Source organism: Lissotriton vulgaris, chromosome 9 (genome assembly GCF_964263255.1).
Source record: "Lissotriton vulgaris chromosome 9, aLisVul1.2, whole genome shotgun sequence".
NCBI lineage: Eukaryota > Metazoa > Chordata > Amphibia > Caudata > Salamandridae > Lissotriton > Lissotriton vulgaris.
This window is the reverse complement of record NC_141697.1, coordinates 76,870,137-76,897,670: the sequence shown is the minus strand read 5'-3', so window position 1 is coordinate 76,897,670 and position 27,534 is coordinate 76,870,137. Positions and strand designations below refer to the sequence as shown.

Here is a 27,534-nt window from a genome sequence, read left to right as displayed (position 1 = left end):
TCACCACATCAGCCCCGCCAGTTAATTATGTGCTTTTACACATTATGCCGCCTCACAAACACAAGTCAGATAGACCGCCAGGCCCTCCGCGTCCCACAGCACCACCCGATACGGACTTGTGTTGTCTCGCCGCACGTTCCTTCTCAGGCGGGTAGCGCGGCCACTCTCTCCTCCCATTGACTACACGGGGCCGCCATCTTGGCCGAAGTTGATCTCCAGCCACTCTGGTCTCAAGAGCCGATTGCGGAAACAGCAGCTGTCGGTTCAGTAATCTTTACTCTCCAACATGTTCTCCACACCTTCAGAGTTCGTTATATGCCGTTTTCGGGAGTGATACCACCAGCTGCACGCTATTGTTACCCGTTAGTTGTCTCTGGCTGGCGGAGCTGTCTCAAGAGGCAGCCATTCCGCTGTGCGCCCTCTAGCGCCCCATATCAACAGATATAGTTGTTTTATTTTTAGAACCAATAGGTATAAAAATATACTTTTCTCGATATGAGTACTCTCATGTAATTACTTTGCAAAGAGGCAATAAACTTTGTGAACACAATAGATACAGGGGTTGCAGTAGGCAACACAATTCTAGACACACTATAGCATTAAGCTAAATGGGTTTTCATCATATATGTACCGTTGATTACTTTGTAGATTACTTTGGTAGTTCCAGGACTGGATCCTAGGTTCAGTCCTGGGGTCTAAGCAGGCGGGCAACTAGAGCCAAAATTCGGGGGGGGGGGGGGATGAAAAATATTCCGGGGGTGCTAATTCTTCCAACCATAGACAGAGTGGCTGTAAGAAGGGGAAAACACACAACAAAAGCCTCATTTACAAGTAAATGGTCTTTTAAAGACCTGTTAAGTACTCGGTGCGGCTGCAATTAGCTGCTCGCCAGCCCGCGAAGCTGTCTCCGCCCGGGCTGACACACACGCCGAGGGGGCTGAAGCCCCGTGAGCCCAATGGGTGATGCGCGCCTGGGTCTAAGCTGAAACCAATTTAGTAAAATCGTTTTAGTTATGGTAGTGATTTTTCAGGAATCTAAAGCGGTTTTAAAAGTTCACACTTTGAAACTTTTCAATGAAAAACTGACAATGTTATCCAATGGGAGAATAATCCGGTTGCAGGTAAAGTATGATCTCGTTACTTATGTAATCTAATCCAGTACTGGGCTCCTGGGTCTAGCACTGAGGTCTCAACTTAAAACAGGTGAGTAATTGCGTTTCAGTATTTCGTATGATTTTTACAGAATATTTAAAGTTTTCAAATGTAGACACGTCGAAGAAATTTCATAGAAAAGCAGACAATGGATTCCTATGAAGAAAATATAGATTACTAGTAAACCCGGTAAGGATTACTTTTGCGGTTCAGTACTGGGCTACATGGTACAGTACTGGCTTTGCCCCTGATCACAGTTGAGTACTTCGGAATTCGGTGATTTTATTTGAATATTTTTAGTTTCCAAAACTTCACACTTGGAAGATTTTTCGAGTCAAACCAGTCAATTTTATCCAATGGCAGGTAAGTGAGTTATCGGTTTACAGGTGAGTACTTGGCTGGTGAAGTTAGGGTTCTGGGCATAGACTCAGGGGTCTCCCAGGGTCAGGGTCTGGTGATGAACCAGCAAGTGTGATAGAGATGAAAAGTGTGGATTGCTAGATGTGACTCTTTTGGTGAATGCCTCAAGTGACTGCAAGGACACTATTTTTTAAAGGTCAAATACAATGCTCTTAAGAGGGAGTCTGTCACACTTGCAGTTCTCGATATACTGAGCAAAGTAACATGAAACTGCTAAAAAAAAACATAAAATGTAGGGGAAGATACGGAGACCAGATGTTTAAAATGCATTCATCTATCCTCCATAATCCAACAATATTGCTTAGGAAAACAACATCATTGACAGTGGTATCAGACCAGCTAGTTTGATTCAGTGTTGGACAAATAAAAGCTAGAGGCAACAAATATCTATACAAACACCATATAGGCATCAGCAACTTTTTGTTTTCAACTATCACCATGACAACGCTCGTCTTAGGCGGGCAGAAAGAGGGAGAAACAATGACCCAGCATGTTCTGTAAGCCATGTGAAGCACCCACATGACATTCATTTAATTACTCCGTAAAATACACTAATAGATCACCCACCAGGTGCAGCAGACTTCTGAGAAGCAGTGGAAGAAGAGGAGGAAGATGCGGAAGGCTCTGTGGTACTTGTTGCTGCTGGTGATGAGCTGTGAGGGCTACTGGTTTCAAACCTACTGACAGATGAAAGAAAAGAAGACATGTTTATTGATAATTTACTAGCAATTCTTGGCATAAACATGAAGTTGGCGCATGGGAGTACCAACAAGGCTCTATTAATATTGAGCCTTTATTAATTGTTTTACAGTTGCACCAATTGCAGTTTGATCCTTCATCTCAAATTCCATGTATATTTCATAACAAATTCCTGAAACATACGTGCACACATACACACACACATATATATATATATATATATATATATATATATATATATATATATATATATACACACACCACACACACATAAAGGTTAAAGTAACATTATAGTTATGTATGATAAAAAGATCTGTTTTGTATTTTTTTTAAACCCTTGGAAATTCAATGAATAAACCAAAAGTGACATTATAGTTGGGCGAATTTCAGTGACAACACTAATATTTTGAACTAAAAAAAACATGGAAATTCACCAGCTATAGTTATCTGTGCTAACTATAACTTGCGCTACTGCCATCACTCAGGTCATGTCCTTTATATCATTCATGGCATCTCAGATGACATCATTGATGACAGATATGGTGACATCATCCAATGAGTGTGTTAGTTTGTTTAATTGGTTACATGATGGCGAGCAAGTACCATATTACTATTCTACCTACTTTTTACAGCCTGTGTCGAGCTAACGGGTATAAGTGTTTACCAAACGCATGTGCTTCTAATGCATCATAGGTGTGTAGAGGTAGTGAACATCTTATAAATGTTTGTATAGAAGAGTAACTCTGTGTGCAGGTGACTACGTGTTCAACCTACGTCTTTTGGCACTGCAGAAAATGTTTCCAACAGGGTAAAGATCCTATGAATTGTATACCAAGTATTGTAAGCAGCCTAGAGTTATTCGACAGAATCGCCTCAGCATGACAATTTCTACATGAAATAGAAGACTGTGTGCACAAGGTACTAACATATGTACGTGTGCTTGTTCTGCTTTAGAAGATGGCCTATCTGTAAAGTTTTCACCACTGTACGAAGGCTGCCGATAGTATGATCTTTTGCAACTTCAGACCTTGGTTAAGTTTTGCATAGAGTGTACACTAATCTTAGTAGCTACTTTGTAATACTCTGGGGTGTATTTCTCATGAGAGTGTCACTGTCTGCAAAACATGTGGTACAAAGAGATAACGGTCTCTAAAGTCTAAATGTTGTATACAGTACCCACTTTTCTACTGATATCCACTTCATTTTCTCACTGTAGGTTCAGTCACTGTGAGTAGTTGGTACAGGTAAATACTGTCTGTAGTAAAGTACTAGTTGTGTAACAGGGCTTTAGGATCTGGAGGAACTCGTTTTTCTCTGAACAGTTGTGTACAGATTGACCACCGTGTGCAGGAGAGGTTACTCTTTCATCAGTGGTTTATAGTCAACATGAACTCGGCTGCCCATGAAGTGTATAGTATAGTGTTAATGTGGCACATAACACAAGCTTGCTTTACCTAAGGGATTTTATGTAGGATAGCATTAATGATACCTTATATTATTTTAAGCTATTTTACACTTAATTTCATTGAACTAATGCCATACCTGTTTCCCTGTTTATAGAGCAATGTGTTCAAAAGAAGCTTGGATGATATCATCAGTGATGTTATCAGTGATGTCCTTTGAGAGGTCATCAGTGATGTCATAAACCATCGCATTGAACATGTCATGAGTTATGGTAATATGTGATGTTATAAGCAGTGCATGGCAGGGGAGCAAGTTATAGTTATCTCTGCTAACTCTAACTGGTGAATCTCTGGGTTTTATTCATTCAAAACATTAATGTTTTACTGACATATTCAGTTAACCATAACGTCCCTTTAACCTTTGCTTTTTTAGGTGAATTTCTAAGGTTTTTAAAAAAAAAAACACAAACAGATCTTTTTATTACATCTAACTATAATGGTACTTTAACCTTTGTTTTTTCAGTGAATTTGTACTTTGTTTTAATGTAAAGTAATATTTTATTACCACAGGGTGAAATGCGTGCATAGTTACATGTAAGAAAAGACTGGTGTCTCCGCTAACCACTCTCCCCAGCTTGACAGGCATGCGTAGTAGGGTTTGGGGAGGAAGTGACCTCTGCACGGACACCTCTCCCCAGTGCGACAAGTGTACATAGTAGCCTGTTGGGAGAGACTGGGCTCTCCGCTGACACCTCTCCCCAGGGTAACAAGTGTGCATGGTAGACTGCCAGGAGGAAGTGGCCTCTCTCCTGACATTTTCCCCCAACATAAGAGGTGGGCATATAGTAGTGTGAAGAGACACTCTTCTCTCCACTGATACCTTTCCTTTAACCATGTCGACAGATGTGCTTTGTAGGCGGTGGGCAGGGTCAAGCCTTTACACTGATACCTTTCCCTAGGGTGACAAATGTATGTGCTAGGGTGTGGAAAGAGACTAACCTTTACTGAGACCTATCCCCAGAGTGACATGCATAGTAGAGTGTGGGAGACACTATCCCCTCTGTTGAGACCTCTCCCCAAGGTGACTACTGCGCGTAATGAGGTGCAGGGAGGGACTCTTCTCACTGCTGAGACCTCTTGAGAATCGCAAATTGCAATTCGCAATTAAGGAATACCCCCCCATTCATTCCTATGGGCCTAGAGGCCCACAGGAATGAATGGTAAGACGTTCACAATTTGCGATTCTCAATTAGAGAATCGCAAATTGAGAATGCAATTTCAAGGGTGCCAGGGTGTCAAAAGGACACCCTGTTGCACCCCTGAAATGTGCATGTGTGCCCATGTGGCACACATACATGCCCTAAGGGCATGTATGTGCGCCACATGGCACTTTGAAAAATGCAAAAAAGTGAATTTTTCAAAGAAATCGCGAATTACCACCAACTTGGAGTTGGTGGTAATTTGCCATTCCTTAAAGCCAAATTGCACTTTTTTGGTGCTTCTTACATTGCATTTAAGGAATTGCAAAATTTGCGATTCCTTAAATGCAAACACAAAATAAGGAATCGCAAATTTTGCGAATCCTTACTTTGCACGCAGATTTGCCACCATACATACCATTTAGCAAACATGCGATTGCAAACGCCGAAATTCTGCGAATTTCGGCGTTTGCAATCGCATTTTTGCTTGATACATATGGCCCTAAGTCTATGGAAAAGCAATCCTAAATAGAACTACCCAGTGGCGACTGCAAGTCCCAGAACACCGGTCCCCTGTGCTCTTCCAGGCAGGTATGCCTTCTTTAACAGCCTCTGACACTGGAGAATGCAGAGCTGTAAAGGCTGTTATAATAGACTCCCTTCCAGTACTGCTCCAGCTGCCCGGCAAAGTATCCGCCGTCAGACCATCATAAGGTTTGAAACCACTGCCTCTCACCGACCACTACAATACCTGGTGTGAATTTGGCCCCGTCTTCCGTTCAAAGAAAACTTATGGTACTGGAGAGGCATTGGGTGCACAGCAAGATGCACCAGCACTCCACCACCAATCCCCTCAACATCTTCCATGAACAAGACCCTTTCTGGGTCATGGAAAGAGAGGGTACCAGCTCTCCAGCATTCTGTCACACCAACCTACACCCAGCCCCGAGTCCATATCCTCCAACTACTCTGACCCCAAGTAAGAACAGGAAGCTATCCCCAATGCCTGTGGCCCTCAACTGAATAGGTGAGGAAGACGCCACAGCAGGTAAGTGCCTTTTCCGTTATAATTAAATTAGTGCGGATGGAGAGGCAGGCTAACTCTGCTGCACTACAGAGTTGGAGTTTTTCCTGAACTCCACGCTCACAACGGAGTGCGAATTAGGCGAAATTTGGCTGGCAGAGCGGAGTTCTCCGCCCGGGGTTAGTTTAGATAAAGATACTTTATTTTTCTAAATTTGTTTGGTGTCCAATTGTGGTGTTATCACTGTATTACTGTGTGTATTGAGTACAAATACTTTACACATTGCCTTTAGGATAGGCGTGTGTGCTCGTGCCAAGCTACCCAGGGGGTGAGCAGGGGTTATCTAAAGTGTGTATCCACCTTACCCTGACTAGAAGCAAGGGTCCCTATTTGGACAAAGGCACCTACCTTTGCCAAGTAGAGACGCCCATTTCTAACAAGTGTGTACTAAGTTTTTATGAAATATCTTTCTACTTGGAATGTTGTATACTGCACAACCACACATTGAAGATTCATCATCATCATCAAGAGTGAAATTTTCTAGGATCCAGCATTGTTGGAATGGAAAGGTCACTAGTACGCATAGTGCACACTTGTGTTCCCTTGCTTTGAGTGCCTGGCAGCGAGTATCTGGTCATCTGATGTTTGGCCATAGCTTCACACTCATCTAGTGCTTGTGCTGAGGCTTAGTTCTGTCCATTGACATATTGTACCTACACGGTGACCAGGAAGGGAGCACCAAGAGTGCCCTCGTTCTCAGACCCAGGACTGCTGTCCCTGTCCTAGGTTTAGCATGCAGAAATTTGGTGGCAGTGTACCGTGTTTTGTGAATCCATAGTTATGACCAGACCGCAGTGACTCCCAAGGGTATAACCCTGAACTGGGAGTGGGTTCACTTATCATGAACCAAAGGTACTGGTGGGGTTATAGGTGAAGGACGATGTGAAAGTACTCACATTTCATACTGACATGAAGTCGCCTTGATGTAGCAGCAGGATTATATCTTGTAGAGTGACCATGTGAAAGTGCTCAGAGAGGATGAACCTGTCCAATGGCTAGAAGGGGCCATCATGTTTGGGGATTACAAAGTAAAGGGAACCATATACCCATCTGGTGCGTTGGTGCTGAGGTACTGGTTATATCATATCGTGGTGGGATTTTGAGGGGATTGCATCTTTCACTCAAAATAGAGGGGACCCACTGATCTAATATGATCAATGTCACTGTGGCAGGAAGTGCCTTAGTCTGCCGCCAACAGGTGTAATGTGGCAAGGCGGAAGGGAATGGGAGTCAATGCTTTGAAGTGGAGGAGTCACTTGGGTTGCCACCTCTGCATTTTCCACACCCATTCTCTCTAGAGGCTCTTCTATGGAAGGACTTTGGCTGCTGGAGCATAGATGTCGATTCACCAAAATGCCAGGTCCAGCAGATTTACCAGCACATTTTATTTGATGACATCACAAACAGTGAATTTGACGCAAAATTGCCTTTGACGCATTATCACCCTCCTCTCAGTTGTCTGTTTCTCAATAGTCAGTCTTTTATTATCTCGCTATCATCAGTCTTACTCACAAGTTGCTGTCTCTTTCTCACCTATCCGGTCTCCTACTCTATCTCAACTGTTTCTTTCTCTATAATCTCCTAATAGTAGTTCCCTCTCCCATCCACCCATTTTTCTCACCTAGTCTTTCCGTATCTGACCTCTTTCACCGGTCTTCCATGTCCCTTATCTGTCTCAATATCGCCTCCATATATCTCACATTTCCTTCTCCCTGCCTCTCCCATAGCCGTTTTCTTTCTAACCCATCTGTCGTCTTCTCATCATTTCTCTCTTTCTCTCTCACTCTCTTACCAGTATAAGGGCTCAGTCTCCTATTCAGCTTCACACTTTATCACCACTCTCCTGTTTCCTTCTTTAAGCTATCACTTTCGCAGCTGTCAATTTTCCCAACTCTCTCAGCTGTCTTCCTAACCTGTCTCTTTATTGAGTCCCCTTTCACACATGTCTTGCCTTCGTTCTGAGTGATCCTTCTCATCATTTTCTCTCAAATGTCTTCCTCACCATCTTCTGCCTCCCCTGCTCTCTGAACCAACTTTCTCATTAATCTCTCCCCTCTTTAGAATGTCTCCCCACTCTCTTTCAGCTACCTCTTTATTACTGGTCTCTTTTCTGTCCATATCTGAGCAGTACCTTCCCAATAAATCTCATGTTTCTTCTACCTTCCTCTAACTCTTGTCTATTACCAGCTGTCTCATTATCACTTTTCTCACACTTGTGTCTCCTTCTCTGTCTCTCTTAGCTATCTAATTCTCATCTGTCTTGCATCTTTTATACTGTCAACCCCTCTCACTGGTGTTCCCCTCTGACTCTAGGCTGTCTGTCACCTGTCTTAGTAGCTATCGCCTATCGCTCTCTTAGTGTCTTGCTCTCTTTCGCACCCGACAAAAAACCTGACCTCTCATCTACCTCATTGTAGCATCTTCTTCCTGCTCTTCCTTTTGTTACTGCCCCCTTTGATGTTCTTCTCTCTCCTATATTTCTTACTCACTTTGCATGGCAGGAACAGCAAGAGATTCCAAGACGCCTTTTTGCTGGAGTCCGCACGAAGTGGCTGAGGGGCTTAGAAAGTAAACACGACTCATTAGAGCCTTGTTATACAGTTGTTTCTGACACTGCCTTTACCACCTCTAAGGCCAGACTTGCAAGGAAAGTGCCAGGGGTCATAGGGCGAAAGGCTGGGGTTGTAGCGCTGTCCATGAGCTGGGTGTCTTGAAAAGGCAGATGATAGTGTTGGTACAGGTGTCTCTAACCTAAAGAACCCTCGTTTTGTACCTCATCGTTTGTGGTTACAAAAAGCAGATTTGGGACTGGGGTACTGTAGGGCGGCAATAGATTTGACTATATTGATATCTTTTTTCAGTGTTTCAAGCATGTGGTTGACCTGAAGACCAAACTAACGCTCACAATCCCATGAGATTGGGATATTTGAGAGGTGCTATGGCACCTCAGGCCTAAATCCTGACACCCTAAGACAGGAATGCCTTCAGAGGAGGACGCTCATACGAAACAATCGGCGGCTGTGTCTGTTTCAATAGCACATTTAATATTAGCATAGCTAACGGTTTTGCCCTCAGCAACCAACTCCTGTGACCTTTTCTAATGAGCCTCTGGTAGGTGCTTCACCAACTCCTCCATCTCATTCCAGTGGTATCAGTCGTCCCTGGAGAGAAGGTCCACCATGTTAGCAATGTGCCAGTGTGTGGCTGGTCCAAGCGTTTCTCACATTTTTCAGCAGCATCAATTTTTTGAGACTCCATGCCGGGTACAGTAGCATCTCCTGTTTACAGGCTGACGGCACCACAAAGGAGTCCGGAAAAATAAGACCCTTAACATAAGCTGGATTGTCTAGAGAAGACTTTTATTTAATCTCCGCAAGTGGAGTTACCACCCAGGCCTTCACTGGCTCCCTAAAAGTGGAATTGTCCTACTTTAACATCCCCTTAGACATTGGAACTGTGCGTTCTGTTTTACAGAGCATTTCAATATTAACTTGACCTTGTCCTCCACATTATGCAATTTTCCAGTGTCTGGACAAATGAAAATCTTTTTCTGTTTCTCATCCAGATATCTGCCAGTTTCTTGAAGAAGACTCCTCTGTTGCGTCCAGCCTTTGTGCCTGCTTTGATGCCGGTTGTTGAGGGGCTTTCAACATTTATTTTACTCCAAGTGTAGGTTTCCGGCAGCTTGGCGCAGACATGTTGATTTCGACGGAAAGTGCAGCTTTTCCAGGATCTGGTGCCAAATAGACGTCAAAACATGGTGCGATTAGGTATAAGAACCGTTGACAATGGGTGTAACGTTGCTAGGTCCATTATCATTGTCATGACAGGAAACTATTGGTACCATAACTCAGTTATGTTATATTAAAATAAAAATGTTATGCTAAAATATTGGCTGAACAAGGCGTACTGGTGCTAAGGTACAGTTATTTACACATGCCATGAAGAGAAATTAGATTAGATTTGGGCTATTGGAAGAGCCATGTCTTTAGGCTAAGGGTTTTCTTAAAGAGAGGATAATTGGTCCAATGTGTGATATAGATAGGCAATTGAGCCCACCTTTTAAGCACTAGGAAGAAGAATGCATGGCCACTAGCCCTGCTGCAAAGCATTTGTGGAGTATAGATTATGCCTGGGATAATATGGAACAATAGTCCGGCACAGTCCTTTGAACCAGGCAGAAGGACTTGAAAACAGTCCTCTTTCAAACTGGGAGCTAATGTAATGACTTCAGAAAAGGAGTTCTGGTTCTGAATAGACTGACACCAAACCAGGCAGCCACATTTGGGACCACCTCAAAAAGAGCAAGCAGCCTGCTGAAATGCCAAGGTACGGCGAGTTTCCATATTCTAAACTGGATACAAGCAGGGCTTGAATGGGTAGGACCTTGAAGATTTTATGCAACATTGTTAAAATGGAAAAACATGCCTCTACTACTTTGCCCACTTCTATTGGGCATGGACCGATCACGATCAATAGTGACTCCCAGATTACCGACCAGCCGCCCAGGAGCGGGAGCAACTCCCAGTTCTGCAGGCCACTTGTTGGTCTAAAGCCAACTAACCTCTGCTTTATATGAATTGAATCAACAACAGTTGGAATGCATCCAGGTGGAATTCATACATGCTCAAAATTGTCTTGAGTGGAGGAGGCATTCTCAGAAATTATGAAAATAATCTGTGTCATTCTTGAATGAAACAAAAATCAAAAGAGCGAACCAGATACGCTAAGGGGGACAAATAGATGTTAGATAAAGTTGGACTCCGGTTAGAGCTACACAAGATCAGATTAATTTTATTATAAGCACAGGAGATTAAGTGATTTGTCCAAAATTAAAAAAATGTTGAGTCAACACCCAGAGTCAGCAGCTTTGGCCCCTATTTCTCAATTTATATGTAAAAGTTATACACAAGTGGTATGGTTGTGCATGATAATATATAGTGAGCATATTCTCTGTTGAAATGGCTTCATGAAGTAAAAGAAAACAGCAACAAGTGCTAGGAGGCTCATTCAGAGTCTTGCTTGGGAATACTTGCAGGGATTTGTTTTCATACTGGACTTAAGAACATTGTTTAGCATTATATCACTGGTGAATAAAAGGGCGTCCAGCTCCAATGGTCCTGGGGACGAGACCTTCTCATCAAGAAGAGCCCTGCTCATCCTTAGCACTCAAGGAGTTAAAACGATTAGTCATGTTTACATATAAAGCAGGACTTTCACGACCCACCATGGGGTCTCGACCCACAGTTTGTGAAACACTGCTTTAAACACTAAACTAGATTACAAATTGATAGTGGTTTGCATACACTCACAAAATTAATTCCACAAAAAACACAGTTAATTGAAATAGATGTGTTTGCAAAGAAAGTCACAGAAAAATCTATATAAAATAGAAAACAGAACCAAATTGTATAAGAACAAGTACAACAATATTTCAATTCATGAGAAAAAGGCAATTCATGATTTAAGTGCAGATAATACAATTGTTATCCGGGAGGTGGATAAGGATAGAATTATAGTTACTATGAACTGAACCGACTATGTAAAGGAAATTCTTAGATAACATTTGGGGTACTGAACATTACATGGAAGCACCGAGTTACCCCACTTATAAGGTTTAAAGACAAATAGATCAGAAATGAACTGATTGAAAAGAAATTGACCTTTTGAGTGACTCAGAATTTAGTTTCCTCAAAGCAGACAACGCATCCATATACCTTGTGCCAAAAATCCATAAGCAAAGTAGGTTCCCAGCTATGAGACCTATCTACAGAATACAGCCCACTGCAGAAAATTCATCTGAGTTTGTAGTCTGTTTCTTAAAACCAAATGCATACAATTTACCACTCTCTGTGAGGGATATAAACAACATTTTGAATAGATTGGAAAACTTAATATGGGATGATCAATGTATGATTTTGTAACAATGGATGTGGTTGGACTCTATACAGGTATCAATAAAGGACATGGATTGACTGCTATGGAACAGTTTTTCTCGTCAAGATTAAACAATTACTTGGACCATATCAGCATATGAATAGCCAGCTCGAAAAATCTACTCGCTATGGTGAGTTAGATTTTATCAGGACGAGCTATTTATAGGACCTACTCATCCGTTCTGGAGAGTGAACTTAAACCGGAAAGGAACAGGTGTTCCATTCCTTCCGAAAGTAAATAAGCAATTAAAATGTCTTTAAATCTTGTTTTTATCTTGACACATTTGCTCGCTGTTCAAGGATGGAGGTCAAATGTCAGTTTGTCTTTTTACTAATTGCTGCTTATCTTATCCTGGAAAATGGTGTTGACATTTATTTTTAATAACACATTTTATTAGGTTATTTTGCATTATGAGGGGTGCAAGCCCTACAATGACCTGTATGAATGAGAGGATGTATGCATCAGTAGCCACTTTTACGATAATAAACAATACCTGCCAAACATGCAGGTAAAACAATACAAACAGTATGCAGGCAGTTTTCAATCTCCATAGTAAGACACCTGATACAACGGATCCAAAATACATATCATAGCAGAGCAGCAATATTACATAATGATACAACACAGGGTGATACACATCAGGGATCAAAGGGTGCCACTCATGGATCCACCTCAGGCAGGGGGGGCAGGTAAATTCCTCGCTATGTCGCCCACCGTGTCCAGATCTTACGATGTTTCATGAGGCAAACCCTGTCCTCAAAGATAGCAATCTCGGCCCCCATATATTTGTCTAATGCATTCTTCCATTTGCTTATGGTCGGGGGAGACGTCGCCTTCCACCCCTGTGCAATATCTGTTTTGGTGATAGTAAGGGCCAGGAACAGCAGATGCTGGTTATATCGGTTCCCCCCAATATCGTCGGTGGAATGAAGTAAGAAAAGCTGTGGGCATTACTGTACAATTACATGACACAGGGGAGAAATTGGGAAAGAAACAAAAAGAACAAAAAAAGAATGCAATTTAGGCATAGTGCAATTGTAAATTGTAATATTTCATTGTTGTCTTTATGAATTTACAATTGCACTATGCCTAAATCACATTACTGTACAATTACATGACACAGGGGAGAAATTGGGAAAGAAACAAAAAGAACAAAAAAAGAATGCGATTTAGGCATAGTGCAATTGTAAATTCATAAAGACAACAATGAAATATTATGTTGTCCTGAGGATGATGCCCAGTATCTAGTGGTGGCATCGAAACGTCGTCGACACCACAAAACGCCATACGCAATAGGACTATGCAATATTGTAATGTGCAATGGTGTATAAGAAAATGATCTTAGTCTGTTAAAACTTTCAAATAGAAGTGTACAGACGTATTTCACTTTGCCGTTTGGCCATTCTGTGCTTCGTTTTGTTGTCTCACTATTTTGTGGGTCACGGCTGTGCCCACTTGTCATTGAATGTTTCTAACAATTTAATTTTATATATACTTGCAAAATAAATTGGACAAAAGACATACTACCTATTTAGAGTATGATTATTTTATATAAGTGATGCTTCCTCTGAAAATAGGGACCATTGTTTTCTATAACATGATAGTGCCCAAGGTCCCTATACTATACCTTTTGGGTTCCCTTGTTTTTTGTAACAGTTAATGAACTAAGAGCCAAAGTCAGCGGCCATGTGTATCCTATCCTATACGAGGCTAAATTTGTATTATATAGAGAGCAAATGTTTACTCTTTTAAAAAAAACAAAAGTGTTTTTGTACAGCAGAGATGCTGAACTCATATGTTTGAAGGTGCTCTTATATGTGATAAAGAAGAAAATGGCAGCTCGGTGAATTAAAATATTTGCCCAGGATCACATAATTTCAAACCAGTTTATGGGTCAAGAGGATTATAATTAGGTTAGATTTTTTTAGGTCACTAGACCTGCAGGTCTAGTAAACTTTTTATGATTTTTTGAGACCTGAATAGAGATGGTTATTTTGAAACTGACCAATAACGTTTTCTTGTTCAATGCAGAGTGGTACCACCAGCTACAGGACACAGCTATGGATTCCCGGTTTGCCCCTTTTATGGCAACCATTTTATGGTATGGTATGAGAGGGAAGTTTTTCTAGGGCAGATGCATGGATGCTATTATAATTATCTGAATTGGCATGATACGACGGATCAAAACTTAAATTATATAACAAACTATGATAAGTTACAGACATAAAACTACTTTTTGGATGTGGAACTATATATCACATCAACAACAGCAATAATCACTTATCGTAGGGGCTCCATGATTAGAGGCATGGTCAGAGATTATATGATGAGGCTGGAGGTATTCACTCTTTGGAAGTCCATTTTGGCATACATTAGTGTTAGCTTTGCCCAGGAGACAGGAGGCATCTATTCTATTCCATTGTCTATATTACCCGGTTTTGAATTTGATGAGGAATGAGTGTGGTTGTGTTTAACAAGTGTATTGTCCACTGTAGGAGGTTATGTGTATAGTTGTAGATCACATAGGGCAATAGCAATAAAATGATCTATAAATCTTTATGTCTTCACTATGGGAATTATACTGTGAGTGGGACACTTGATTATGCTATTGAGACATTTGTGAATCGAAAAGTGATGTCTTTGGAATGAGACTCTTGATTACAGATTTAAAGCATATATTTGTTACGAAACTAGAGAATTAAACTTTTTGTCAACATGGAGTCTATATTTTTAGTAACATGATAGCAGACATGGTTTCAATTAAGTGTTAATATAAGTAACATTTAAGACATTAAGGCACCATAAAATGTAGTTGTTTAAATCAATTCAATAAATTGATATTTTTAGGGGAGGTACCATATCCTAGAATGTTTTTGAATGTGGATTTAAAATATATTTTATATCAAATATCAATTTTAAAATTTGGATATTTCAACATGACGTCGATATTTACTATTTGAGAAAGTCACGTAAAAGGACATAGCATTTGTAATTTTAAAAAATCCATTTGTATTTAAAATTTAGACTCTAAGCACATCACAGATGTTAATGGATTATTTTACAAAGTTCCTAACTTAGACTACCTGGACTCAAACCAGAGGTTTAACAACGGACCCTGAATATACAATTTTCAGTAATTTCTCACATTGGCGCTAATAGACAACAAAATGTTTCACATGAAGTATGAGATGGAGACATTAAAAGCAGTGTGTCAGGAGAAGAAAAATGAGTGCACTCGGAGATAAAGGCCCTACAACCAGCGTTTCTTCCCTCAGAGTTCAAACAACTCAGTCACCACATCAGCAGTAACAGCATCAGAAGGAACCATACCACTCACAGAAGCACTCCAGACACAACGGAGGCCAGCAACTACCCATGGCCACAGGAAAACATTTTGTCAAAAAATAACCTGCCTCTTCCCTCTTCTCCTGTCAGTCACTACGGTGGTGGAAAATCATAGTTGATCATCTACAAGGGTGGCTTTTAATACCAACATACAAACCGGTCTTAAATATTGTTAAGAATGAATGTTCTCTTTGTTTGATATCCGCTTCTCCTTCTATACCATCAAGCTAAACTTGGGATTATCAGCAATTCCTGCTGAAGAGGGAAGTCATCATCTTGCAACAAAAAAATGGGGTGGAGGAGGATTCTTATAACCAAAAAGGATCAGGGATTTATTCCCAATACTTACTTTTCCTAAAGAAAAACATACCTAGTGCAATAGATACACTACCTCGGTACGATCCTGGATACCTAGTCCACAAAGGTGTATCTTTTGGAGGAGACACTGTCATCTCTCCGTCTGAAGTGTCTCAATCTGTTACAAAGTCCTGACCCAAAGCCACAACAGATATTATCTCTCCTATGATTGGTGCCATCCTGAATGTTTCTGATTAGTTACGCCAGACTAAGCATGAGGCAATTACAAGAATGCCTAGAGGACCAGTGAAACCAGTTCTCAGGCCGCTGGGAAAAGAGATTGACTCCATCAGACAATCCAACTTCCTAGAAGGGATAGAGTCACAGATGCCTCTCTCCAAAGATGGGGAGCTCCCATGGACCACTTAAGGGCTCAAAGGACACTGTCAGACAAAAAGGAGGCCTACCATATCAATTGTCTAGAGTTAAGTGTTTGAAATTATTTTTTACTTTGTTTACGATTGTTGTAAACGTATCTAGGGCTCTAGTGTAATTTTCCCGATTCATGCCCTTATATAGGTATAAGAATCATAACCATATTTAGGCACAGCCAATGCAGTCCAAATACGGCATGGCTACTTCCACTAAGCTCCAAGAGTACAACGAGTTCTTGAAGACAATCAGCCTTCAGCAGTACAGGACTTCCCCCTGCTTCAGTATTGATTTGTCCCAGAACTCCTGGAGCGTGTAAAACAACTTTGAGTTCTTAGTGACGTTATTATGTCCACCCTTACGTCAAACTCGGCACCTTCCAGGTATAAATATACCCACATCTGCCCTAGCAAACACACAGTGGTTTGGAGCAGATCGACTAACTACTTGCCCGACGCCCTGCTGTAGCGAGTGCCGAAGGAAGCCGTCCCTCCAGCTGACGCACTGAGAGAGACGCTGTCTTTTCTCATGCAGAGAAATCCAGCTCCAGTGTTTCCCTGCTTCCCTTGCGGGTTACTGGGAGATCGAGTCCTGAGAGAGAGATACAAGACCTCCTTCATTCTATGACCAAGGTACGGAGTTGATTAGAGCCTTAGAGAATTCTTGGATAGATTCTTGGCAGAAACTATTTAACTCAAGCTACACCTCACTTACTTCTTCCCTTGTACTAGACTTAGGTTAGGTACACTGGGGTAGGCGTATTTTAGATGCACCAGTTGAGTACTTTTAGTCATTATTTATCATTGTATTTATTCTATCCATTTTAAGTATCTTATGGCTTAGAAACCATATAAATGCTTTTACAGTATTATTTCATAATACTCGTTTTACTGTACGCACTTTACTTCATAGCAAGTATTACGATTGTTCCAATTAACTTCTCTTGCATGAGAAAGAAGACTGCTCAATAAATAACCTTTTTATTGAAAACGCCCGTCTCTCTATTTCTCTGCAAAAACCCTGGTGAAACGAAGCATGCACGATTGACTGAGTGAAATAGCCATCTATTGGTTCCACGACTCTGAAGATATATTTCTTATTCTTGGGGAACAAAGTTGTCATGTTATATGGTTGTCAGAAACGAATCCCTTCTTGTTTATTCGAGAAAGTTTCTAGTGACCTCTGAGCTAGCTCGTATTCACAATTAAGTCTAACATACTCGATATGGACCTAGTCGACTCCAGTCCTACGTCTAAACTATCGTTTATGTTATTCCAATGCGCAGAGCCTATTGGGAATATACTACACGATGAACTCTGTTTCTTAGTTAGATGGACAATACAACAATGTGGAAGTGGGGTCTCAATTATTGGAAGTGGACTTTCCACAGAGGAGATTGCGATCGCCATTGAGAATCACCAACCAGGGAAGGCCATGGGCCCAAACGGTATACCCATCGAGTGGTACAAAAGAAATACGATATTACTCACACCTCATCTCGTGACTATGTATGAGGCTGCTCTGGACAGAGAAAAACTTCTGAGAGATCAACGGATAGCGACGATAGTGGCCATTAAAAAGCGCAGCAAACCTGCAGTGCACCTCCTACAGACCTATATCTCTGATTAATGCCAAAGCCAAAGTCCTGGCTAAAACCCTCACGCCACACCTGATACACCCAGACCAATCAGGCTTCATGCCAGGTAGAAATACAGCCCTCAATCTGAGGAGTTTCCACAGTGTGCTGGGTCGTAAACATACTATACAAGAGGACTCCATTATTGTCTCCCTGAACGCCCAATGGCCTTTGAGACGGTCGAATGGCCTTTCCTATTTGCTGTCCTAGTGAAGTTTGGATTCGGCCGAAATTCATTGCCTGGGTAAAAATGCTTTACGCTGCCCCACTCGTGCATGTCGTAGCCAACGGACATAAGTCCAATGAGTTCCCACTCCATTGCGGCACTAGGCAGGGTTGCCCGCTATCACCGCTCCTATTTGCCCTTATCCTGGAGCCCCTAGCGGCCTGGATGCGGCATGATCCCGTCATTTGCGGACTTCACTGGACGGTGAGCTGCGAAGACCGGATCACCCTATAGGCCGATGATGTCCTTCTTTACCTGGCCTCTCCTAAACGATCTCTCACATGTTTATTGGACATCTGTGACTGGTATGGCAGGCACTCAGGATACACAATCAATTGGACTAAGTCTGTGATGTACGTGCTAAGGGGATCTCCACCAACACTCCCTGCTAGGTGCCCTATAATGCTGGCAGGAAACACTTTTAAATACTTGGGTATTCACATCACTCATGACCCGGGGACCTTCATGACTCTAAACCTTCAAGCTCCTCTCCGTAGACTGCAAACGGACACAAACACTGGCAAACACTCCCACTAACACTGTTAGGGAAAGCGGCCTTCTTCAAGATGATGGCACTCTCAAGATTTTTATATGCCCTCCAAAACACCCCTTTCCAGGTCCCCCAGCCCTACTTCCGTACAAAAGACGCAGAACTCACGAAACTCCTGTGGAATAATAAGCCACCGTGTGCAGCTATGGCAAAGTTGTTCCGCACCTGGTATGATGGCGGTATAGCACTCCCAAGTATCCAAGTATACTACTGGTCGTCCCAATTAACTGTTATTAATCACGGGCTCGATGTCCCAAATACAGACCCGGCCTACGGCCTTGACAGAATAGAACTGGGTGAGGAGGGCCAGCACTGAGCACTCTATAACAAGACCCGTACCCTGGTAAACCCGACAAACCACGTGCTCCAAGTGTGGACCATCGTGTGTAAAAAAATTAGGGTGGCATGGTAAGGTAACACAGGCAACACCCTTGTGGACTATGGACAAATTGGGCAGGCTGGGCAGGAGCAGCTTTAAACACTGGGACGACATAGGGATATCCAAGGTGGGGGACCTCTGGGTACGGGGTACAATGATCCCCTTTGAGCAGCTTCAACAACAGTATGAGATGGCATCAACTGAGCTATTCCGATACCATCAGATAAAACACGCTCTAGAGGCAGTGATCCTGCCTGGCACCACACCACCCGAGGCCTAACCGTTGAAGAATAGACTACTAACGGACCATATAACCACAAAGGAGATGTCCATGACATACCGTAAGATCATCAACAATGAGCCCGATCCTCTGCAGCAGCTTAGGGACAAATGGGGGGAGGAGGTGGGAGAACTAGACGACACCGACTGGCAGAAAGCGCTAGCGTCCTTAGAGAAGTTGCGATCACTTCTAAACTCCAGTTAATACAGCTCAAAATACTTCACAGAGTATACTATACAAGAACCACGCTTTATAAAATAGGGAAGGCTCCCACACAGCTCTGTCTATGACAATGTGGGGCTATTGGTACCTTCTTTCACACAATCTGGGATTGTCCCACTGTACTGTCATACTGGAAATCCGTCATGAGCACTATTTCTAGGGATAGGATTAGCGGAAAACCAGTTCCCCCTGACCCCAAACGATGTCTCCTAAATATCTGGGAAGCAACAGATCTTAGTTCTATGGCACAGATATGGGTGACAATAGGAATGATGCAGGTTAAGAGAGGTATAGTTCAGCACTGGGGAGGGGCGACAGCGCTGACATGTGCAAACTGGTGCAAAGATATGGACAAGGCCATGGTGGCAGAAAGAACTGTATATATATATGAAGGGGCTGCCCCAAAAAATTGATTAAACTGTGGGGTGGATGAAACACTTACAGAGGAGGGATATGTGAAATACCAACGTTGCCTGCTGAACCAGAACTGTTCTAACATTATCAATGCTAATAAGATGTATTGATTTATATGTGAATTTAACATGTATGCAGTTGTACTGATCAGAGACCAAGATATCCAACATGTGATGACCATGTTTTGGACAACCTAAAAGATGTAAATGTGCCTCTTATATCTAATAAACAGAAGTAAAAAAAACTATGCATTATCTGAACCAGCAGACAGGGACTCATGCAAGACTGCTATCTCTTGAATCTCAAGCCATATGGAAATGGCTAATAGCAGAAAATGTGAACAGGTCAGCAGTTCACCTACCAGGCTTACCAGATGTGGAAACTGACTCCCCCATAGTACCACATTCCCAAAAACAGAGTTGGGTTCTAAACTATGAAATCTTAGAAACTCTTTTTCAAGACTGGGGCTATACACAAATAAACTTGTTCACAAATGCTAAAATGAAGAAATGCCTACAGTACGCCCCAGATTCTACCAACCATGGTCAAAAGGGAATGCCCTATTGATAGACTGGTCAAATACATTTCTCCTAACACCCATCCTCATAATCTCTCTCTTCATCTAAAACCTTAATCACTCAGCATAACTCAACCCCACACAAACCAACTTATCCACACATACGCACCCAACAATGAATCTCATCAACTGCTGATTTCAGAGTACTAAAACTAGACAACCACACTCCACCACCAGCACTCACTCATACCACTTCCCAAAAAAACAAAACAACAAAAAATCACCAATCACACCAACGTCTTATCATCCATAAGATATCAGAACAGAATTGAACTTTGTTTTAACACACCAGTAAAACAAAACCCTACACCCACATTTATATCACAAACACACTCTGGCTCAAACTCTCTCCCATACAAAAACTATCAAGTCACTAACAAGCCTACATAAGCCGGAACGTGAAGGAGAGGAATGCCACAATCCCACCACCATCTCTCCAATAGTACTTCCTACCTTCTCACCTTTCTGTACATACAAAGAAATATATAAACCAATTGTAACCACATAGCCAAGAGCACAAGTTATAAGGTATAACTCCAGCAATAACCCAGACCTGTGCCCATATAAAAAAAGTACAAAGTAAAGCAATTTCAATATCTATGTAAAAAGAACAGACAGCATCAACACCATCAACAGCCAAATAGAACAACCTAAGATGGAACAAAGTATATACCCTGCCCACAGGTAAACACTTTTCAGCTTTTCTTTGTACTCTTTATATTTTCTGCATCCTACCTCAACATTACTAAGAATCTTGCATGAAAATAACCTTCGGAGTAGCAATTCCTACAATACCAAACCATTTTTAACCTAGCTCCTCTCCTTGCTGTCTCACAACAGGTAAACCTCCTCCTCATTTATTTTATTCTTCCCTCCTTTTTGCACTGTAATAATTACAACTAACTCATATTAAACTTAATAGATCAGCACTTAAAAATTGAGGAAATTCTCCAATTTCCTTAGAGCACAAGACTAACCTAATAACAAATACATCTAGCACAATAATTAATAAATAGATTTATTAGAATGCCATTTGTACTCGCTTCAGCCTCTGATGTATTTTCAGAGGGCCAATGCAAAGATTATTTGAGGGGGATCAAAGTGCAAAGTATTTCAGAGCGATATATGGGTGAGGTGAAACAACCAGAGTGAGCATGATGCTGTATTTCCCAGGGTACTTAAAAGCTTGAATGCGGAGGGCTTGACATCTAGCGTAAATAAATGCAAGTTTGATTAACCTGAGGTAGAATAACTTGGTCACTTGATATCAGGCAGTGGGTTCAGGCCACTGAATGGACATCACGCCCCAATAAAAACAAAAAACAATTGCAATTGTTTCTTGGGATGGAGGATTATTACTTCAAATTTGTGGAGCATTTTTCTAAGAGGATAAGGGTGTTGAGGGAATTTTCTGTAGAAAAATTTAGTAACTGATTGGTCGCAAGACTGTGATAAAGCAGTTGACCAATTCAAGAGGAGGATTGTGAACGTGGTTGAACTGAAACTGTATGATGTGAATAAATCACACTATTCCTATGTCAGATGCAAGTGTGTACAGAATGGGTGCTCTACTAATGAAAGAAAGAAATGGAGTTGAAAGAGTTGTTGCTTCGTATCACAAGCATTTTAATGGAGCGGAAAGTACAGTGTCATTGAAGAACCGTGAATCTGCGGGTGGGCCATTAGTACTTTAATATGTACATATGGAGAAACTCATTCAGGTTGAGAACTGGTCATAAACTTTTCTTGGATATTTTCCAATAAAAGACCGCAGTGCACCTGAGCAGCCGATGTGCAGACAGGTGCCCAGCTGGCGCACCAAAGCCAAGGCCATTGGAGCCCAGACCGCGTCTAGCGCCAGGAACCCTGGCTCTACACTCACCCACCCACAGCTACACTTGTGCATTGTGCCGAGATATCAGCCTTCAACCCCTAACGTCACAAAAACTGGAGCTGCGTATTTTCACGGTCAACAGTAGGACTTTTCTAATTTCGTCACTGCCCACAGGTTGAACTTCAATCAACCCCTAACACAAGTGCAACTCCTAACACAAGTGCGCTCCACCCTTCTCTCCCACACTCCCAGCTTCTACTGAAGCAGAATCCCCCCCCCCCCCCCACCCTGCAGGAATCAGGAAAGGTCTGAAAACGTGGCTGTTCGACTAACCTACATCCAGCAGCAGCATCCCCCAGCGCCTGGATACCCTCACAGGTGATCAGCAGCACTTTACAAATATTCACCAAATTCAAGGCACACACTAATACAATCAAGACTATAATTCATAATAACTTTTTAGAAAAGAAAGATGCTGAAATTCTTGTTCCTCTTTGTGTTCTTTTATTACTTTTTTAGCCATACGCCAACTCGTTTAGATGCAGCGGGAGTATTCCCCTTACGACTTCCTCAGGACTAAAACATACCAAAAATACCACTGTTGTAATATTTACATCAATGTTATTTTTGTAATATATACATCTATGTTATTTTTCTATATTCATCGCTTAAGGCACCCGGTGCAAAGACGTGGCAAAATGATTGGTCAATTTGGTGACAGCCTGAAACCACCACCGCTCAGTTTTCAAATTCTTGAGTTGTTCATAATTAATAATAGTGATAATCCAGTTTAATTGATTAGTAGTCAATGCATTTCCTTGATTATTTTTTTCGAAGTCTACCATTTTCCTGTTCTAAAATGTTAGCATATATATAGTTATCATTTGTTCTGCAGGGAAAGTACTTTGAAGCTATTGAATATCAATTACTGGGTACAACAGTAACATGACAGTTAAGGTCTACTCTCACACAAATGACTAAATTACCCATAAAGATGACACTTTACACTAGAGGTAGCCTCGATATTATATTTAGTATAACTCTATAATATAGATTGGAGATGGTGCCTAGGTGACCAGAAACAGGGAACCCTTGGCTTTGATTATACAATGGGACTACTCATTAGTAAACCACTTATTACCCTCATGTATCTGGAAAAGAGCAACAATGTTTGAGAATAACAATGTAGAATCAAAGATGCAGAAAGGCTAATTGTACCCTGATTTAACTAAGCATCAATAAGTGGTAAAACAATAATGGGATATCAGAGGGTTGCCAACCTGATTCAGACTGTTTTAGGACACAACAATACCTTTTGTTAGGGGGGCAGTTTTTCTGTCTTCTTCCTTCATGAGAGCTGTGACTTTGCCTGCAGTTGTCCCTCCTAGATTGTTCCCGCTCTTTTGAGTTGTTTCTTGTCAGGCCTAAAAGGAAAATCCAGATACAGATGATTCAGAATATTCTCCTGCCAAAAGGTATGTTAAGATCATGTTCTGAACATTAGAGAGACCCACAGTGCTTAGTTCAACTCGCGCAGTTGTAATATCAAAGCCATAAAACAAATTAAGACAGCCTAGCCAAACAATTGCTTTGACTGACACTGTTTTTGATAGCTAAACTACTTTCTTGCACATCTTGTGTAACAGAGCCAGTCATCAGACCACATTATTGGAATGGGAAGAGGTTGTAGGGAACTCCGGGTCCTTGAAGTTGCCATCAACATCAATGGAGGGTATGCAAGTACCTGCACTAATGCAGGAGGTGAGGGAGACAGGGTGGTGCAAGTGACATTTATTTACAGGTTGTGGCTGAGGAGAATGGGGTATCTCGTTGTTACTAGGAGACAAGATGTTCCTTAAAAAAGGGAATTGTCATTGTTTTCCAGAAATGGAACATAGAAAGAACTTAACAGATCTGTGTAGGAGTAAATGGGGCATAGTTACTTTATACTGATCCTTCCTCTGTGATCCCTGAAAACAGTGAAACCTAGAATTCACTAAACTTACAGAGGCCAAGAGGGGCTCAAATGGGAAGTTGCATCCATCCATCATTCAAAATGTCTCCAAAGGTAATGGACTGGCTGCTGAAAGAGATAGGTCATCCCATAGATGTATCTTTTAAGAGTATCCGCTTTATCACAAATCTTTTTCAAGGGGCTGGCACACGGCTCTACATAAATCTTAGAAACATTAGGCATTGCACAATTTTTATGGTAACTACTTCAGGAGCTCCAACCACGGAGAAAATTAAATGGACATCCTGCATGCAGTTATTCACTATGGTGCACATGCATCAAAATTAGGAAAAACTAGTCCTCATTAGCGATAATTAAGGAATCGCAAATAAGGATTTGTTTTCGGGATGCATTAACAGGTTCAGTATTTTTTTGTGATTCTGTAAAAATTGCTAAAAAACACAGAATACACGATAGTGAGTCCTCAAAATAAAGATTAGCAAATTCCAAATTCGCTATTACCGATTTCGGAATTAGCGATTTCGGAATTAGCGAATTCGCAAAAAATGGGTCGCATTGGAAGCAGGCTGATGACATCACAACCAGGAAGTCATCCAGCCCATGCTTCATTCAGTGCCCGGAGGAGGCAGAGCATAGGGGCTGAGCTGAGAGACTTCACCCTCACAACCCAGCCACACCACAGCTATGCAGGATGGACAAGAATGACACACCAAGGAAGAGGAAGAGAAAGTTCTCTGATAGGGAACTGGAACATTTGATAGAGGGGGTGAGCAGCAAGCATGACATGATTTTTGGAAAGCTGTCACTCAAGGTGCCCGAAGCCGAGAAGTGTAAGATCTGGCTGCGCATCAAGGAGAGGGTAAATGCGGTAGGAGTTCCGCACCGCAGCATTGACGATCTGAAAAAGAGGTGGTATGACCTCAGGAAAAGGGCAAAAGAGCGCATTGCGGAAAGGGTGAAGGAAGCAACTGGCACAGGAGGGGGGCCATCCAGAGTACCTGCCAACACAGCCCTTGAGGACCTCGTTGAGGGGACTATTGAGCCAGAGGCAGTCGTGGGAGTCACTCAAATGGACACTTACGGCGCAGCGACCATAGAACAAGGTAAGATGCATGCCTGTGCTGATACCCTGCGTATTGTATACCCATGCCCATCTCCCCAGGCTAATCACAGTGTGCAGGAAGAAGTGCATAACACATATACCATCACAGAAGTATTGCATCATGGGAGTTGTAGTCATATCAGTAAAGTGTGCATGTATGATCACCAATGCGCAAGAAATTAGACCAGCAGTACAGGTCAAACAGTCTGTCTAAATATGTTATTTATTATGTTCAAAGTATGCGAAATGATAAACAGTTAAAGTAACAAAATAAAATAACAATGCACTGTTCCACACACAGATGCATCTCTGGTGGACTCTGATGACAGCGAACTTCTCATAATTTCCGAAACACCGGCAGAAACTGATGGAGAGACTCCATAGGGACGTCAATCCACACCAGCACCACCACCGCCACTTCCGACATCACCACCACTACCAACTACACCACCAAGACGCAGGGCACATGTCCCCTTTCTGCAGGTAATTGATATGGATCCTAGCCCAGCACCCACAAATGTTCCCCGCCAGTCACGTGTCACTCCGCCAACTCCAACACCAGCGCGTGGCCGAGTCAGACAGTGGCGCAGGTCCATGGGCAGTATTGCTGAGGGATCAAAACAGCCTACAAACGTCTATGGTGGGGTAGAGTCCCAGATGCTGCGTGTTCAGCGCCTGCAGGGGAGAAATATGGGAATAATGAACCTCAACCTCTCAAAATTGGCAAAACACATGTGCACGATGACAGACACTGTGCGTCAACTGACCACAGTTGTAGCAGAGGGGAATTGTGACATCAACAAGACCCTACAGGGTGCCATCCTAGCAGGACAACACAGCGAGCGCAGGAGGCATCGGCAGAACTTGCTCCGTTCTACTGCATCTACTAGGGCCATCGCCAAGCTCTGCAACAGCACTGCTGTTTTGTCATGCAGATCCGTGTCACTGCAGATAGACCTAGGTCATTACTGAGGGGATGTAGCGAAGGCCTTAGGCCAGGTGACCACTGCAGTTGAACATCTGCAGTCTGACACATTTAGGGCCAGCAACTTGGGAGGAGAGGAGGGCAGTGAGGCGGCATCTGTGCCGGAGACCAGTAACAGTGTTAGGAATCGAGCTAGTCCTATCTCTGTGACCATGCCTTGCCATCACATGACCAGGGATAGGTAGATAAAAACCAGTCCTACCTTTAGCTCATTGCTCGATATTGCCAGTGTTTGGATTCCCTTCCTGGTTGTTGGTTGTTGCAGAAAGCAGAGAGCTGAGCCTCCTCATTGTCTTCCCTACTCCTTTGATGCTGTCCAGTTCCTCTCACGGGCTCGTGAGAGGATTTGTGTGCCTTCCTGCTACGTTTTTGGTCCCATTCCCGTTGTTGCATTTCCCTTTAGTGTAGGTAGCGGTATCCTGGTATCCCTTCCCTTTTATTGTCCTCCCCCTCTTGTTTGCCCCCTGTGTTCCCGTTTTCAAGTGCTCGGGGGCTCCCGTTCACTCCAGCGTCATCGTTAACTAAATACGCTGTGTTTTCGAAGCTTGTTACGAGCGTGAGCGTCAGCTCGCTGTTGCTGGGCTACGCGTAGCTTCGTTGTTTGCGGAAGTGACGCTTTGGGTCACTCCGCGGCGGCTTTGCTTTCACTCGCGCTGTTTGTTTAGCGCTACGGAGGGTTCCCGGCTCCTTGCCCCTTCGCGTTTTTTCATTTTGTTTAGAACGGGGTTTTTTGGTATAGGTTGCAAACCAAAGCCTACCTTTTCCCCACGTATATTATTTTTGGTTCAAGGACACTTCGTTACGTAGCTCCTTCCCGAAGTCACAGTTCATGCAGCTCTACAGCCGCGACACACATCGTGGTGATGTAGAGGAGCAACGCGACAGGAGGCTGAGGATACGTGGAAAGCGGCAATAGACATGCACTTCTGCCTATTTGTCCATGGTGGCGTAACCATGGGACACTTGCATATCGTGATCGTACTCCTGTGATGCCAACGGATTTGTATCTTTTCACAATGTGTTGAGTCACCGTCATGTTTACGAATTATGTATATTTACTTTGACAAGTGCTCATGTGAATTAAACATTTGCACTCCAGAATATATTGTGATGGCTCATTCTTACCTGGCTCTGAAGTGATGTGGTGTGATGTATTTCTGCCTCCCTTGACCTTTAGCTGTTTTTGGCACGTGTGCCTGTCAGTGTTGTGCAGGGGGTTGGTCACCACGAAAGTGGTCATCTCCGTCCACCTCTATTGGTATCCCTTTTCTTGTCGCAATGTTGTGCAGCATGGCACACACTGCTTTTATCCTGCAACAGTTTACAGGGTTATACTGCAATGCACCTCTCGTCTTATGTAGGATCCTGAAGCGACTTTTAAGGATA

At 42.4% G+C, this 27,534-nt stretch overlaps 1 protein-coding gene across 7 annotated transcripts in view; it reads right to left on the bottom strand.

The window, feature by feature from the left end:
- Positions 1 to 27,534, bottom strand: part of DCAF4 (DDB1 and CUL4 associated factor 4) — a 185,848-nt gene that overhangs the window by 96,888 nt on the left and 61,426 nt on the right. For 5 of the 7 annotated variants that reach the window (XM_086937072.1, XM_086937073.1, XM_086937075.1 and 2 more), the window contains 2 exons: positions 23,399 to 23,510; positions 2,140 to 2,252 (listed from right to left, as the gene is read on the bottom strand). In XM_086937072.1, the coding sequence (XP_086793198.1) occupies positions 2,140 to 2,252; positions 23,399 to 23,510 (225 nt within the window). The remainder of the gene's footprint in view (positions 1 to 2,139; positions 2,253 to 23,398; positions 23,511 to 27,534) is intronic. The other 2 variants (XM_086937074.1, XM_086937076.1) reach the window with 1 other exon arrangement.